We start from the raw sequence: 13,760 nt of genomic DNA, 5'->3' as shown, positions 1-13,760 counted from the left end.
GCGGGGGGGGGCTTGGCCCGCGGCTGTGAGACGAAATGAGGCAATGGATGATGTCATTTTCTTTCAGCCCACTCTTGGCCACACCTCAGCCCCCACCTGCAGCACCAGCCAGCGGGGGATCTGGCAGCTCCAGTGACTCCGAGAGCAGCTCCGAGTCAGACTCAGACACCGAAAGCAGCACCACTGACAGCGAATCCAATGAGGCTCCTCGTGTGGCCACTCCCGAGGTGGGTGAAGGGGAGGGGGCTGCGAGCACGATTTGCCTGTGGCTGGGGTGGGTGGCACTCCCAGTGTGCGTGTGTGCATGTGCACACACACACACACACACGTCCAACACAATAAATACTCGAGGAAAGTATTTGGGTATCTGATAGCATTTTTTCCCTCTGAAACATACATGTGCACGGTCCCTAAAAGACAGACAGACATTTGCTGCCGTGTGACTCACTTAGCTTCCTCATGTGTAAATCTGGAAGCGTAATAACCGGGCTAGCAACTTCTCTTTTGAGAGAACCAGTCAAGACCCACTTCTGGGCCGGGAGCCACCACCGCCGAAACTCCAGGTTGAAGGGATGAATTGCCACTTGGCAAGGAAGACCCAAGACATAGCATGGATTTTTTAAAATTCTGATTTGCGTCCTCCAAATGTGTTTGATGATACTTCATGAAAACATTGAACGCGGCTCGCTAAAATACCCAAATTACACTTTTGAAATAAAAAACAGTGTGCTCTTCCCCTCCTGTCCTCTCTGAGTCCAGAATGACCCCTCGGCGCCCCCGAGCCTGCAACCTGTACGGCAGGGACTTGTTTGTAACAATCGGAAAGGAATACTGGAGAAAGCAGCAGCACCAATCCGGCTACGGATCGTAGCCAGCATGGCTCGAACGTGGGCCCGGGGCCGGGCACCCTGAGAAGCTCTTGACCTGCACTTTCTTGTGTTGTCCTCGTAACACTTCTCTGGGGTCCTTGCTGTTGTTATCCCCATTTTACGGATTAGAGAATAAGGTTCTGAGATGTTAACTTTCCCAAGATTTCCCAAGGCAGACAGGGGTCAAGCCAGGACCAAAACTGGGGTCTGTGTACTGCCAGAGCCGGTATCCCAAACCAGCAGCACCGGCCAACACGATTTCCCCGGCCCTTGCCCGCCATTGGCCCTGTGTGCGCCGGAGTCACGGCCACTCAAGTGTTTTTAATTCTTTCACCCTCTATTGGCTGGTGCCATAAGCTTCAGCTGATTGGCTTTCAAAAGAAGAGCAGTTCTAATAAAAATGATGGCTCTTTTAGTTCAACAGGCAGAATTCAGAGTTGGGAATCAGCACCTGAATTGTACGCATCATTTCCGGGCCTTAACAGCGGACACTAATGTCTGCATGCATGTCCCCATAAATTGGTTATTGCCCATACACCGAGGAAAGTGCGGTGGTTTTGGGGAAGTCAAATCTTTTCATCCTTCCGTAAAAATAGAAAAGGCTCGTGTTTTTTGCAGTGAATTACAGCATCATAGAGAGGCACCAGCGCTTTGGCGAATAGAAAGCCTTTCCTTTTGAATTATACTCGAGGCACATTCACATTGCTTTTCAGGACCCGAGATCATTACCTCTGCCTCCTGGCGAGAGGTTGAGCAATGAGTCCCACCAAAGGATTTTGGGAACAAGTTTCCCTGCCAGGCCTCCGTGCCCACCCTCTGGGAAAACTCTCTGTGAATAATTCTTTCTTCCCTGGCCAGAGTGGAGACTGTTTTCGGAAGAGGAGTGGAAGTTTGTTGAAATAAGTAGATTGGGGCTGGTTCGTGGAGTATTTGTCTCTCTGGGTAATTTGATGAATTTAGATTCCGTGTGTGTCTCTAAATGTACGGATGGGCACTTCACATCCACAGCTTTTATCAGCACTCAGTGTACTGAGGATCCTTCCAGATTCTTCCAAGCTGTGAGATTCACTCTTGTTGTTGTTTCTCATCTGCAGCCTGAGCCGCCCTCAACCAACAAGTGGCAGTTGGATAAATGGCTTAACAAAGTGACATCTCAGAACAAGTCATTTATTTGTGGCCAAAATGAAACGCCCATGGAGACAGTTTCTGTGCCTCCTCCAATCATCCAGCCAATGGAAGTCCAGGTCAAAGTGAAGACAAACCCCAGCCAGGTCCAGGCTGAACCCAAAGAGAGGCCTCTCCTCAGTCTTATCAGGGAGAAAGCCCGTCCACGGCCAACCCAGAAAAATCCAGAAACAAAGGCTTTGAAGCATAAGTTGTCAACAACTATTGAGACAGCTTCTCAAAGGACAATTGGAAAAAAACAACCCAAAAAAGTCGAGAAGAACACCAGCATTGACGAGTTTACCTGGCCCAAACCAAATATTACCAGCAGCACCCCCAAAGAAAAAGAAAGCGTGGAGCTTCCTGACCCACCAAGAGGCCGCCACAAAGCCACTGCCCACAAACCAGTCCCTAGGAAGGAACCAAGGCCACACGTTCCCTTGGCTGCGGAGAAAAAGAAGTACAGAGGGCCTGGCAAGATCGCGCCAAAGTCCCGGGAATTCATCGAAACGGATTCGTCCACGTCTGATTCCAACACAGATCAGGAAGAGACCCTGCAAATCAAAGTCCTGCCCCCTTGCATCGCTCCTGGGGGCAATACTGCCAAATCCAAGGAAGCTTCTGGTGCCGGCCTGACCCTCAGCTCCTTAGTGAGCAGCGGCGGCGGCAACAGCACAACCGCCACCAGTGAGGAGCCAGTGTTTCCACCCGTCCCTGTCATGCAAACCGAGTTTCTGTCCCCTCTGCGAGATCACGAGAACCCGAAAAATCTCTGGGTGAAGATTGACCTTGACCTGCTGTCTAGAGTACCTGGCCACCAGTCACTGCAAGCAGCACCAGCCAAGCCGGACCACAAGGAGACTGCCTCCAAGCCCAAGCGCCAGAGCGCTGCTGCGGCCGTGGAGAAACCTGTCCCCAAGGGCAAGCGCAAGCACAAGGTAAGCTGCCCCCTGCCCCCCCGCCCGTGCTCTGCCGAGGGATCATGAACAGAGGCTCTGTGTTGGCGAACCTGATCTTGAGCCTCAAGTGCAAGGAGGCTAATGGCGATGGATCACAGTCTCTGGTGAGGGCAGTGGTGCTTTCCATGGGCAAAGCGATATTTGACGTGACCAGGGAGGAAGTGTTGGGAACGGTCAGGGTTTGGCAGCCAATGTGAACAGTATCTAAAATGGCACATGGGGGGTTATGATGTGTAGGAAAGAAGACTATGGAGACAGTTGCCTTCCCCAGGCAGCCGGTCCCTGGGATCGGCTCCTTAAGGCTGCCCCTGGCTGCTTTCATGGACTCACGGGGCCACACCCCACAGTCCCCACCCCAGCAGCAGCAGGGCACCTACGCGCTCCCAAGTGCTCAACATGCATCCCCTGGGCCTTGTTCATTTCTCCGGACACATATTGGCATCCCCATACCCCAGTTACACTTTGATGCTCCCAGCTCCTAGCAGACACACAGCCCCACCCTCTGGGTCCCCTGAGCTGTGTACTTGGCCCAACTTGTGGAATCCTCACCTGCAAGAGGTTAGGGCTGAATTCCACGGCTATAAACTATCACCAGAGGGGCAGGGGCGCCTGACTGGCTCGGTCAGTCGAGCATGCAATGCCCGAACTCAGTGTCATGAGTTCAAGCTCCATGTTGGATGTAGCGATTACTTAAAAAAACAGAAAACTGTCGTCAGAAGGGGAAACCCAGAATGACCTCTTCCATTTCAAATACCTTAGGCTCGTTCTGTTGTATCTCCAGATCTCAGGGCGGGTTTTTAGAGTAACATCATCTCCTTGTGATGTTTGAGTAATATTACTTAATGGCTGCCATAGGAAGTCTGGGGCTCTTGCCCGCTCACTGTTTCCCCACCCTTCGAGATGACAGCGGCACAACCAGGGCCAAGAGCGTACCTTCAGAACCAGCACACGCAAAGGCATGTCTTACACCGGGTTTATTGCCTTGCGTGTTGTGGGTTGTGTAAGTGACCTTTCTATGTAACCCACGAGCCCCGTGCTGTTTGCACGGCGTCGTGCCGTGTTGGAGTTGCAGTGTTAGTTTCTCCACTACTCATTGGTGGGGGCATTGTTGATGGAAGAAGGATCTGAAAATGATAGATTCTCTTTACTTTTGGCAGGAGATTCCTGCACTACCCTATCTTTAATCAGAGGTTCACAGCGCAGCTCAACTCGCTCAAATGCTAGCTTCTTGGCTGATTGCTTTTCTGTCTGAACAAAGGTGTGCATTTAACTCCCCTAGGTAATCTAGAAGTTAAAATAGAAGCAAACTGTCTACCTTGCCCATGGTTTTTCCATGTCTGCATGTGCCGTGTATTTCAAGCTCTGTATTTTTCTTCCTGTTAAAGCCAACAGAGACCGCAGAGAAAATCCCGGAGAAGAAGCAACGCCTAGAGGAGGCCGCCACTATCTGCCTGCTGCCCCCCTGCATCTCACCAGCCCCACCCCACAAGCCTCCCAATGCTAAAGAGTGAGTTTGCCCTGTCTTTGTATGACACCTCGGTTGTTCGGACCGCTCAGAAATCTCAAAGGAAGCCTTTTGGGGGCGGGGGGTCCTGCTTCAGAGGAATGGTAGGTAAGGAACCAGAAGTTGCCTGGCAGTCCTGACAGCTGGTCTCACAAGGGTGAGATGGAGGGTGGAATGCAGATTTTGCCTCATGCAGAGGACCAAACTCGGCCAAAGTGACCTTTTAGCATGAAGGGGAGAGTAAAAGGAGTGAATGAATTAAAACGGGACAGCACCCAGATCACCTGCTTCTGGGCAACTTCCGGTTTTGGTGGTGATGAAAGCAGCCTTTGCACGGTGACCCAGCTGCTGCTTCCTCTTTGGTGCCATTCTGTGACCTGAATACAGAGCTTGAGGACTACTCGGTCCATCCTGACCTCCTGAGAGGGCAAGGGAGTGACACATTTGAGGAGGCCAGAGAGAGGAGACATCTGGGAGCTGCCCTCCCCCGGGACCGTGTGTGTCAGGAAAAGCTGGCCGGGGACCCATCTGTTAGTTCCAACCAGCTGGCACCTCTTCTGCTTCTCCCTCTTTGCATAAAGTGCCAGAGTCAGGCGGGAGGCCTCCCTGTCCCCTCCTCACTCAGATGACCCCAGCCTTCCCTGGAGAAGTCCTGGGTTCTGTTGCTACCAAGCGTTGTGACCAAGTCCTTGCATTTTAGAAATATCACTTAACTATCAGTCTTGTCAGCTACTGGAACCATTGTGTCTGGATAATTATTGCCATAAATTCATCAACATTAGAGATTACTTCCATCAAAGAGCAGTTTTGGAGCCTGTTAGCAGCCCAGAGCAGAGGAGCAATCTGGCTAACTGCTGCTAACAATTGATTTCGCAGATTACTGTTTAACATCAGTGATATGCTATCAGTCTGCCACAGATAAGATGTCGGATGTAAGTTTTCCGCTTACAATTGTTTCGATCCTTATTGTTTTGAGATGAAAGGTAGGAAAAGACCAATTACCACTATATCCACTTGGTATAATAAGGAGATGGGGGCCCCGGAGCTGCCCCTCTGCCTGAGGATCCGTGGCTCTGTGTACAGTGTGTCTGTATTCCTGGTATAACTTTGCTCTGAAACATCCCTTCACATACGGGAGTTCTCAGAAGTAGCCACCCTTCCAATGGGGCAAGCTGACCTCTTCACCCCTGAGTGAGCCAGGCCTGTGGGGAAGCATGCTCCTTCCCCAGTGATCAAGCATGGCCCTTCCACGGCCCTCCTCCACCCCTGGAGGATGGACTGAAATGGCATGGCTGTGGTGGCCGTAGCTCCCCAGTTTCCAGGCTTTGACCCATTCAGGCCACCCGAAGACACAAGGAAAAGGCAGGAGGCATTGCCACAACCATCAGTCTCTGATGCTTGTCTCCCTAAGCAACCCAGTGACCCGCCACTTCTCCCATCTCATGGAAGAGACGCAACCAAGTCTTAAGTAAATGTCTAATAATTTGAGTTTGTTCTTCATCGAATGGTGTTGCTAACTCATGGTCTTTACAGTCTTTCTGCTTTTGTAGTCGTTAGGAGAGCAGTGTTGACCTAGGAACCTTTAACATTCAGGAAGGGCCTGGAGCAGATTCTTAGGCTCATCAACAAACTCAGGTCTGTGGAAAAATCTCTGGAGCCAAGAGAGAGAATGAAGCGAGGGCTGGCGTCTCAGGGCTCTTCTGGGAACCCTCTCCTCAGGTTCCATCTGCTCCTTTGTGCCTTGTTGACCCTCCAAACCAAATCCTTGGAAATTTGTAGGAGACAATATTCACTTTTCTAAATGAATGTTCTAAACCCCGCAAAGACTGCCACGTCAGACTATGACAGCCGCAGTTCTCCATCATCCAACAGGAGGGCCCCGCTGAGTCCCACCCCTCCCCCCAACATACACACCTCCTTGGGAGCTTGAACTATCAACAGGGCCTCTGAAGCATTGGGTCATGGTGGTGACATACTTCTCTTGTCTGCCGTCCCCCTCTGACCTACAAGAGGCGCCCAAAGTGGCAAAACCTGTTCTCATAAGAAGAAGCCATAATGGTGATAGAGTGATTTCCAGAAAATGCTCTCTGGGTATCCTTCACCAAGGAAGTTATTAAAGGCCCCATGGTTTTAACTCACTACCAAACAGATGGAAAGGGGGCCAGGTGACCGGTGCCCACTGTACAGAGTGTGCTGGACTGTGTGCAGTATTCTGTGTACAGTGGCAGATGGGAAGGCCAAGCATGACGGTAGTGGCCAGTGGCAAATCAGATGCAGCTCAAGTAGCAGAGGAGTGGCTGGAGCTAATGAACCATTCACCACCCATTGACGCGCCAGCAATACTTGACAGCCCTCTATACAAATCCCCAGAAGTCCGAGGCCTCCGTAACGATCATACTTAGTGGGGGCTGGTGTTCATGGGGCTTCCTTGTGCACATGAGTCTTAATCCGGCTGTTCGCCATTCTTTTATCGGGTATCACAGCTATCTTAACGTGGTTCTACATGTCAAAGCAAGTTTTAAAATCCACTGGCAAATACTTTTTGATTAATCTTAACGAATTAAGGTAATGGCAGAAACAGTTGCTGTTTTTAAATATTTTGCTGCTTGACAAAACTTGACACAGGGCCACATTTATAAAACAGAAGATGGAGAAGATGGCAAATACTGTTACAATTGGCAAATTTCGGCAGCACGGTGGAAGGGCAACAAGGAGACTGCATTGACTTCTACCATCTCAGGAAGTCAGACCCCTTGAATGCTTGTTCATCTTTGATTTGTTGCCTTGAGATATTGTAAATCCATATTGCTAGACACTGACTGAAATTGACCAAGAGGAAAACATAAATTCTTGTTGACTTAATTTGCTATTGAAAATTGTAGTCAATAATCATGGAAAGTAAATGGCTGCACAGTGCAATATTAGTTGTCTAAGAAAAGATTAAAATTCAAGTAATCTTCATTGATTAGGCTAAGACAGTAACTAAAATGAAAATCCATGACCCAATTACCAAGTTAAGCAGCTAGCATAAGGTTTTAGTTGTTCTGTTTTATTTGAAGTCTCTGTCTCTTTGATGGTGCCCATTTAATAGGCAGATAAATCAGTCTGAAAGCATGGGAGTACTTCTAGGACTACAGATGTCTTGTGGCGATATGACAAAATAGTTTTCAAATGGGTTTCATGAAGTGGAGCACGGCAGTACTCCAGTATAACAGCGTAAGGTCAGGGGCTCCTTATGCCTAGGCTCACAATGTGTCACAACAGTATTTAGTGGGTTATTGGTAGCTAAGTAATGTACAAGCATAATATTTCTTAAGAAAATATCTCTCTTCTAATTGTTTATTGTACCATTTATTGTGGGATTATGCAGTTAAGTCCTAGGGCAAAATAAGTAGGAACCACCCTAAAAAAATGACGGGATTAAAGTCTGCCTTGGATTTTCTATAAAAATCTAATTAAGAGGACTCTTAAAAGGTTGCAAATATCACACTGTAGCACTCTCCATTACACAGTTACATTTATCACGGAGTTCTGCTTCAAAGACATGTGTTTATTCTTGGATACATATATTTGCATTTATTTATAGCTGTATCTCTCTATAGATATCTGTGTCTACGTGCATTTTTATCTATACTCTTCCCCATAGTCATAGGACAATCAACTAAAATAGTACTTAAGTTGAAAGTACCCACATCATGGGAAAAATCACGAGAGAGAGACAAAACTTTGTGACACCCTCTGTGTCTTGTTTACACAGAAACAGTTCATCCAGGAGAGCAAATCGAAGGAAAGAAGAGAAGCTGTTTCCTCCTCCACTTTCCCCACTGCCGGAGGACCCTCCACGCCGCAGAAACATCAGTGGCAGCAATGGCCCCTTTGGTCAAGACAAAAACGTCCCTATGATTGGACAGATCACCTCTACCAAACCCAAGAGGAGTGAAGGAAAATTCTGTGCTACTTTCAAAGGGATATCTGTAAATGTAAGCATCTCGGAAGAAATATTATAATCATCAGGTAGAAACAAGTTGACCCAGCTTGTCTAACCGGATGTGACCGTGGGGGGATGGGAGGAAGAGGCAGAGAGAACAGTATACAGAAATATGCAAACTCTCCATTATTTCAAACTGTGATCGTTCTAATGTAGGATGAATTTTTCATTCCAGTCTTACTTCTCCAAACAGATTATTATGCAAAGACTCAGGGCTTTGGACCTCCTTCGGTCCAATACTTTCGTATCTTAGCGGTGGGGACACACAAAATACTGATTGGGCATGTGGCATAGGCAATGATCATTGAATGAATGAAAGAACCAATGGATGGGGTGGGATTGCCGAAAGTCACCAGATTGGGGCTGGAACTCCCAGTTGTATCTTCCCACCACCCGGCTTAGCAGGTGTGAAATAGTGTTTAAAATAGTGACTCAAAAGGATGGAATTTAAAAAGTGAATCTGTTGCTAAAAACCACACAATTGTGGTTCTAAGCTCAACTAAAGGATTATCCAGCCCTTTGCATTTTCAGCACCGCTGCTCCATTAGCATAGAAAATTGAGACTTTGTATCACTTTTCGCATCCGTGCGGTCTTTCCAGCTGTCTCGGGTATAGGTACCTGAAGCACAGAAGCCACAAGCAAAGTGTCCCCAGTGAATATTAATGACAAATGCACCTGCTTTTCCATGTAAATGCATGTATATTCAGATGTAGCGTCCATATGCATCTGGTCTCCTTTAAGTGTAATGTAAAAGAGCAAATATGGGAAAATCAATGAGCTTTCAAATATCTTGATGCCAGCCTGGTGGGCCGTGAACCAAATGTGCCCATTTACCACTCCATGGGAAGCCACAAGGCCTCTGAGCTTGAAGGACTCCAACGTGGAGTCCCCCATCATCCGAGATGACTGGCATGGCACGCGGATCTAGGCGAATTTCATCGCTGGTAGAGAGAAATTGTGCTATTGTAAAATAGTCATTTTCCATATGAAATTGTGTGTGCGCGCACGCATGCGCCCACACATTTGCATTCACATTTAAAAATGCTGACCTTGTTAGAAATTAAACCATCTATTCTAAACAGTAATTATACTATCAATCCCATTTTTCATACTGAATGTAATTAATATGGTAAACTCCAACTGGTGCTCTTTTCTGTTGGGAGCTTTGGGAGGGCGTACGCCAGACCTAGGCAATTCTCTTTGTATACTGCCTTGTTGTATGTTGGCACAAAGAATTGGGTGCCTAATACAGTTGTGATCATGACCGTGGTAATGCTTACAAGAATCTGCGAAGTCATTTCTACAAGAGCTAAAAGCTGCTAGGCAAGCCTGATAAGTATGGTTCCATCTGCACCTAGAAACGGAGTGTCCTCCTTAAGGAAATCACTGGAGTCTCCCATGAGAGGCTCCCATGACTGACTACCCATTGCCCCTTCTTTTCATAAATGGCTTGAAAGCTGGAAGACGAGTACATTCTTGAGGTGCTTCAGAGTCCTTGTCACGTAGCTTGACCGTAGAGACGAGTGGGTCCGTCTTGGGCTGACTCCACGGTTTGGTGTGGGCCATCTGGCTTTGGCAGTAGAAACATGGAGCTGGCTTAGGAGTTTTAGAAGGCTTCGATGTTTTTATGTGTTTGGGTCGAATAAAATCCATGATGATTTGTCAACTATTTTCTCCCTGTGCATCCTAACAATTGTTAGATGGGTAGCCTCTCACCACGGTTCTCTCAGTGAGCTCTTGGTGGTAAGAAGTTTTGATAATCACAAGATTCAGGATCAAGTGGGAAAGACAGACTTGCATGGACGTAAGAATTGTTCACATTTGGCCTCTATTTTTAAACTGACCGTTTTGACTAAGGCAGGTATGAGTGCACGCAGTCAGCAAATTACTGGGAGCATGAGGCTGTGGGGCAGGGGCTGGGGTGGGGTAGCGATGTCAGAATCAGAGATGGCGCCAAGGTTCAGAGAGCTCTCAGTGTCAGGTAAGCAATGAGGCATGTGCTCAAAGAACGACAATATAAAATGGCTGGTGATCAGTGTCATAGAGAGGGATTGAGACAGACTTCAGATCTCTGAAGGGACCAAGGAGGATTAAAGCACTTCTGGGGTAGACATAAGGCAGTTTTCCTGGAGGAGGAGGTATTCGTTGAGCAGGGCCTTAATAGGTGAGGACACTTTAGAAATGAAGGGAGGTGCTTAAACAAAATGTAATCTGTCCATACAATGGAATATTCGTCAGCCTTAAAAGGGAAGGACATTCTGACATGTGCTACAATGTGAATGAACCTTGAGGACTTGATGCTGAGTGAAAGAAGCCAGTCGTATGTATTTTACCACAATTTTTTAAAATTAAAAAGTAGAGCAAATTATCACAAGGTGAAAAAGGAAAAGTAATGAAGGGAAGGTTCTTTCAACTCTAAGACTCCACGTGAACCAAAGCAGGAAAGTGAAGAAGGCAGGATATGTTCAGGCTGGGGGAAGGTCCGCGAGAATGAGTAGCGGGAGCTCAAGTGGAAAGCTGAAGCCAGATCAGGAGGGACTTCACCGGCCAGCAAGGGGCTCAGCCTTGGGCTGGCATTTGGATGCAAGGCAGTGAGATGCGTGGAGGTCTCTGTAAGAAGCTCTGGCTGGCCGGCAGCAGGTTGAGAATGGCCTGGAAAAGCTGGCTCTGAGGTCGGGGGTCCAGCCGGGAGGCTGATGGGAAGAAGGGACAGATTTGAGAAATGGTGGGGAGATGCAATGAATAGGACTTTGTAATGGATTGGATAAGGGTAATGGAGAGGAAGAAATTAAAGATGAAATAGAGCAGTGAAATTCACTTTATTTTGAAGCTCTTTTCAAAAGAGTTTTAGGATCATTATCATTTTGAAATGAGAGAATTTACAGCACGTCAACATGTAAAGCAGAGCAGCTCAGATGGAAGGCAAGGTGGGGGTACGCCGGTGCCCATGCTCCCAGCCCTGGGATGACCATAGTGCCCTTGCTGCCATGGAGAAATCCAGCCTTGGGGACAGGGACGGCCGTCCCACCATTAACAGAGGGAACTGATTTGGTTATCGGTTTGGTTTCAGGGCAATTTGAGGGACTCATGGGCCATCTTGGTGGTAATGCTCCACAGGTGACCACCGCACGTCTGGAGCTTTAGAGAGAGGGTAAGATTGAGGTTTCCATTTGGCAATGATCCGTGTATTGTCAAATCTGCCCCAACACATACAGATCAGGAAAGAGGAGACCTGAGGAACGACCCTTGGGAGATCCAACCTTAGAGAGATACCGGCTCAGGCGAGCAGCGGGAGGAGGTGCCGTGGCAAGCGTGGTCAGAGGTAGAAGTCAGGAGCATGCCACCGCTGCCAGGTTGGGGGGGGCAGAGTCTACCGCGGTCTCATGGCACACACCATCACAGAAGTACAAATCTTGCCACCTACTTTCTTCAGCTGGATTCCACTCTTTCCATGGCAATGACAGTTCAGAGTGAAACCCAGAAGTCTCTTGTCCGTTTGGTTTTTGATCTGGTCAAAATGAGCTTTCACCACCCCAAGTCCTCAAAATGAGGAGCATTCGCCTGACGTTCACTTAGCCAGGCACCAGTCGAGGCCTCAAGGAACAAAAGGTAGCTTCAGCCTTGGCCCCAGGGTGTGAGGCCTGGCTCGCTGCACTGGGTGATGGTAGTTTGCAGAGTGACTAGAGTACCTTATTTACCCTAAAGTTTCTGGGCTGTTCCCTTATCAGAAATATACATGTCACCTCTCTTTCTCGTTCTCCCTCTCTCTCCCTCCCCCCCCCCCCCCCCGCAATGGTCACCCTTGCTCCCTTGCTCGGTCTTCATTCCCCTTCCTCCGCTCTCTTTCTCTCCCTTCCCCCTTCCTCCTCTCCCCACCCACATCTCCAAGGAGATCTGCATGGATCTGCGGGTGGCTGTCTTGATGGGATAATGGAGCTCATGTAATCACAGCCCCTGACTAGCTCGGTGGGTGGTATCATCATAGAACAAAGACCCTGGTGATCTACCCAGGGTCATCTGTTTTTCTCAAGCTGTGTGCATTGTTTTCTTTCTCTTACCTTGTTTCCTACTGTGCTCGACCTTCAAAGTATGTATGAAAAGACATTCTAAGAGGCCAGACCTTACGGCAGCTCTTTGTCCTTTTTCCCAGGATGGAGACACTCCAAAAAAGACAGCCTCTGCCACCGTCACGGTTACCAACACGGCTATTGCCACTGCCACTGTCACTGCTACTGCCATTGTCACTGCCACTGTCACGGCCACCGCGACCGCCACTGCCACAGCCACTACCACAACCACTACCACAACCATCTCCACCATCACCTCTACCATCACTACTGGCCTCATGGACAGCAGTCACCTGGAGATGGCATCCTGGGCGGCCCTGCCCCTTCTGTCCAGCAGCACCACCAATGTCCGGAGACCCAAGCTCACTTTTGACGACTCGTATGTTGTCCCCAGATCATCATGGACATAGTGTGGGAGCGGTGCATGGGGGTGGGTGCAGGCAGGATGGCTTTTCTAGCACCATGCACATGCCACCCAAAGTAAGACCTCGGTGGCAGCCCCTCTTCCCCACGCACCCCCTGTCTGCACCGAGAAATGTCTTTGGCTCATTTAATCATGGAACTCTGGTACCATTTCCAAAGACAGGTGCTTAATTCTAGGTTGCTTTGGCCCCTTTCTTATCCGCGTCCTCCAGTTGAACAGTATGCTAGCAGCAGCTAGGTCCGTTGGGGTCCATGGAATGTTTGGACAATGGAAGGGTTGGGTTATTGATCCCAATGGGCCATGACACACTTCACATTGCACTTCCGGGCTCATAGCAAGGTTGGTTATTCTAGAACGGTAGCGTTCACCTGCCCTTTCGAAAGCATTGTATTGGAATGGATTTAGAGCAAAAGCATTTGTGGCTCTTCAGTCTTTCAGTGAAACGACGAAACTTTGGTTGCTGAAAGAGCCCATTTTGTCTCTTTAGGGTTCACAATGCTGATTATTACATGCAGGAAGCTAAGAAGCTGAAGCACAAAGCTGACGCACTGGTAGGTGTTTCCCTCGCGTGGCTTTCCTCTCAGGAAGGGATCAAACTAAGAAGTCCCTTTGCGAGTGGGCCCAACCTCCTCCCCGCTATGCTGCCGTAGGCTGCCCGGGGCTGCTTCGTTCCTTACACCAGCATTCCCAAGTTCTTGGCAGTGTGTTACCCTGCCCTCGTTCATGTTCTCACTCTTCTTCCCCTTGCCCTAACTTCCGAATGCCATGTACTATTGTTGGCTTT

General features: G+C 48.6%; 1 protein-coding gene across 1 annotated transcript in view; it reads left to right on the top strand.

Annotated features, from left to right (window-relative positions):
• AFF2 (AF4/FMR2 family member 2) overlaps positions 1-13,760 on the top strand; it is a gene marked incomplete at its 5' end in the record, with an annotated part of 301,462 nt that overhangs the window by 264,209 nt on the left and 23,493 nt on the right. Inside the window, 6 exons of the mRNA XM_040628214.1 lie at positions 68-227; positions 1,964-2,971; positions 4,378-4,499; positions 8,254-8,476; positions 12,636-12,931; positions 13,464-13,527. Coding sequence (XP_040484148.1) covers positions 68-227; positions 1,964-2,971; positions 4,378-4,499; positions 8,254-8,476; positions 12,636-12,931; positions 13,464-13,527 — 1,873 coding nt within the window. The remainder of the gene's footprint in view (positions 1-67; positions 228-1,963; positions 2,972-4,377; positions 4,500-8,253; positions 8,477-12,635; positions 12,932-13,463; positions 13,528-13,760) is intronic.

This window comes from Ursus maritimus (genome assembly GCF_017311325.1).
Source record: "Ursus maritimus isolate PB19 chromosome X unlocalized genomic scaffold, ASM1731132v1 scaffold_X1, whole genome shotgun sequence".
Classification (NCBI taxonomy): Eukaryota; Metazoa; Chordata; class Mammalia; order Carnivora; family Ursidae; genus Ursus; species Ursus maritimus.
Note: the sequence above shows the minus strand (reverse complement) of the source record. Positions and strands in the feature narration are given on the sequence as shown.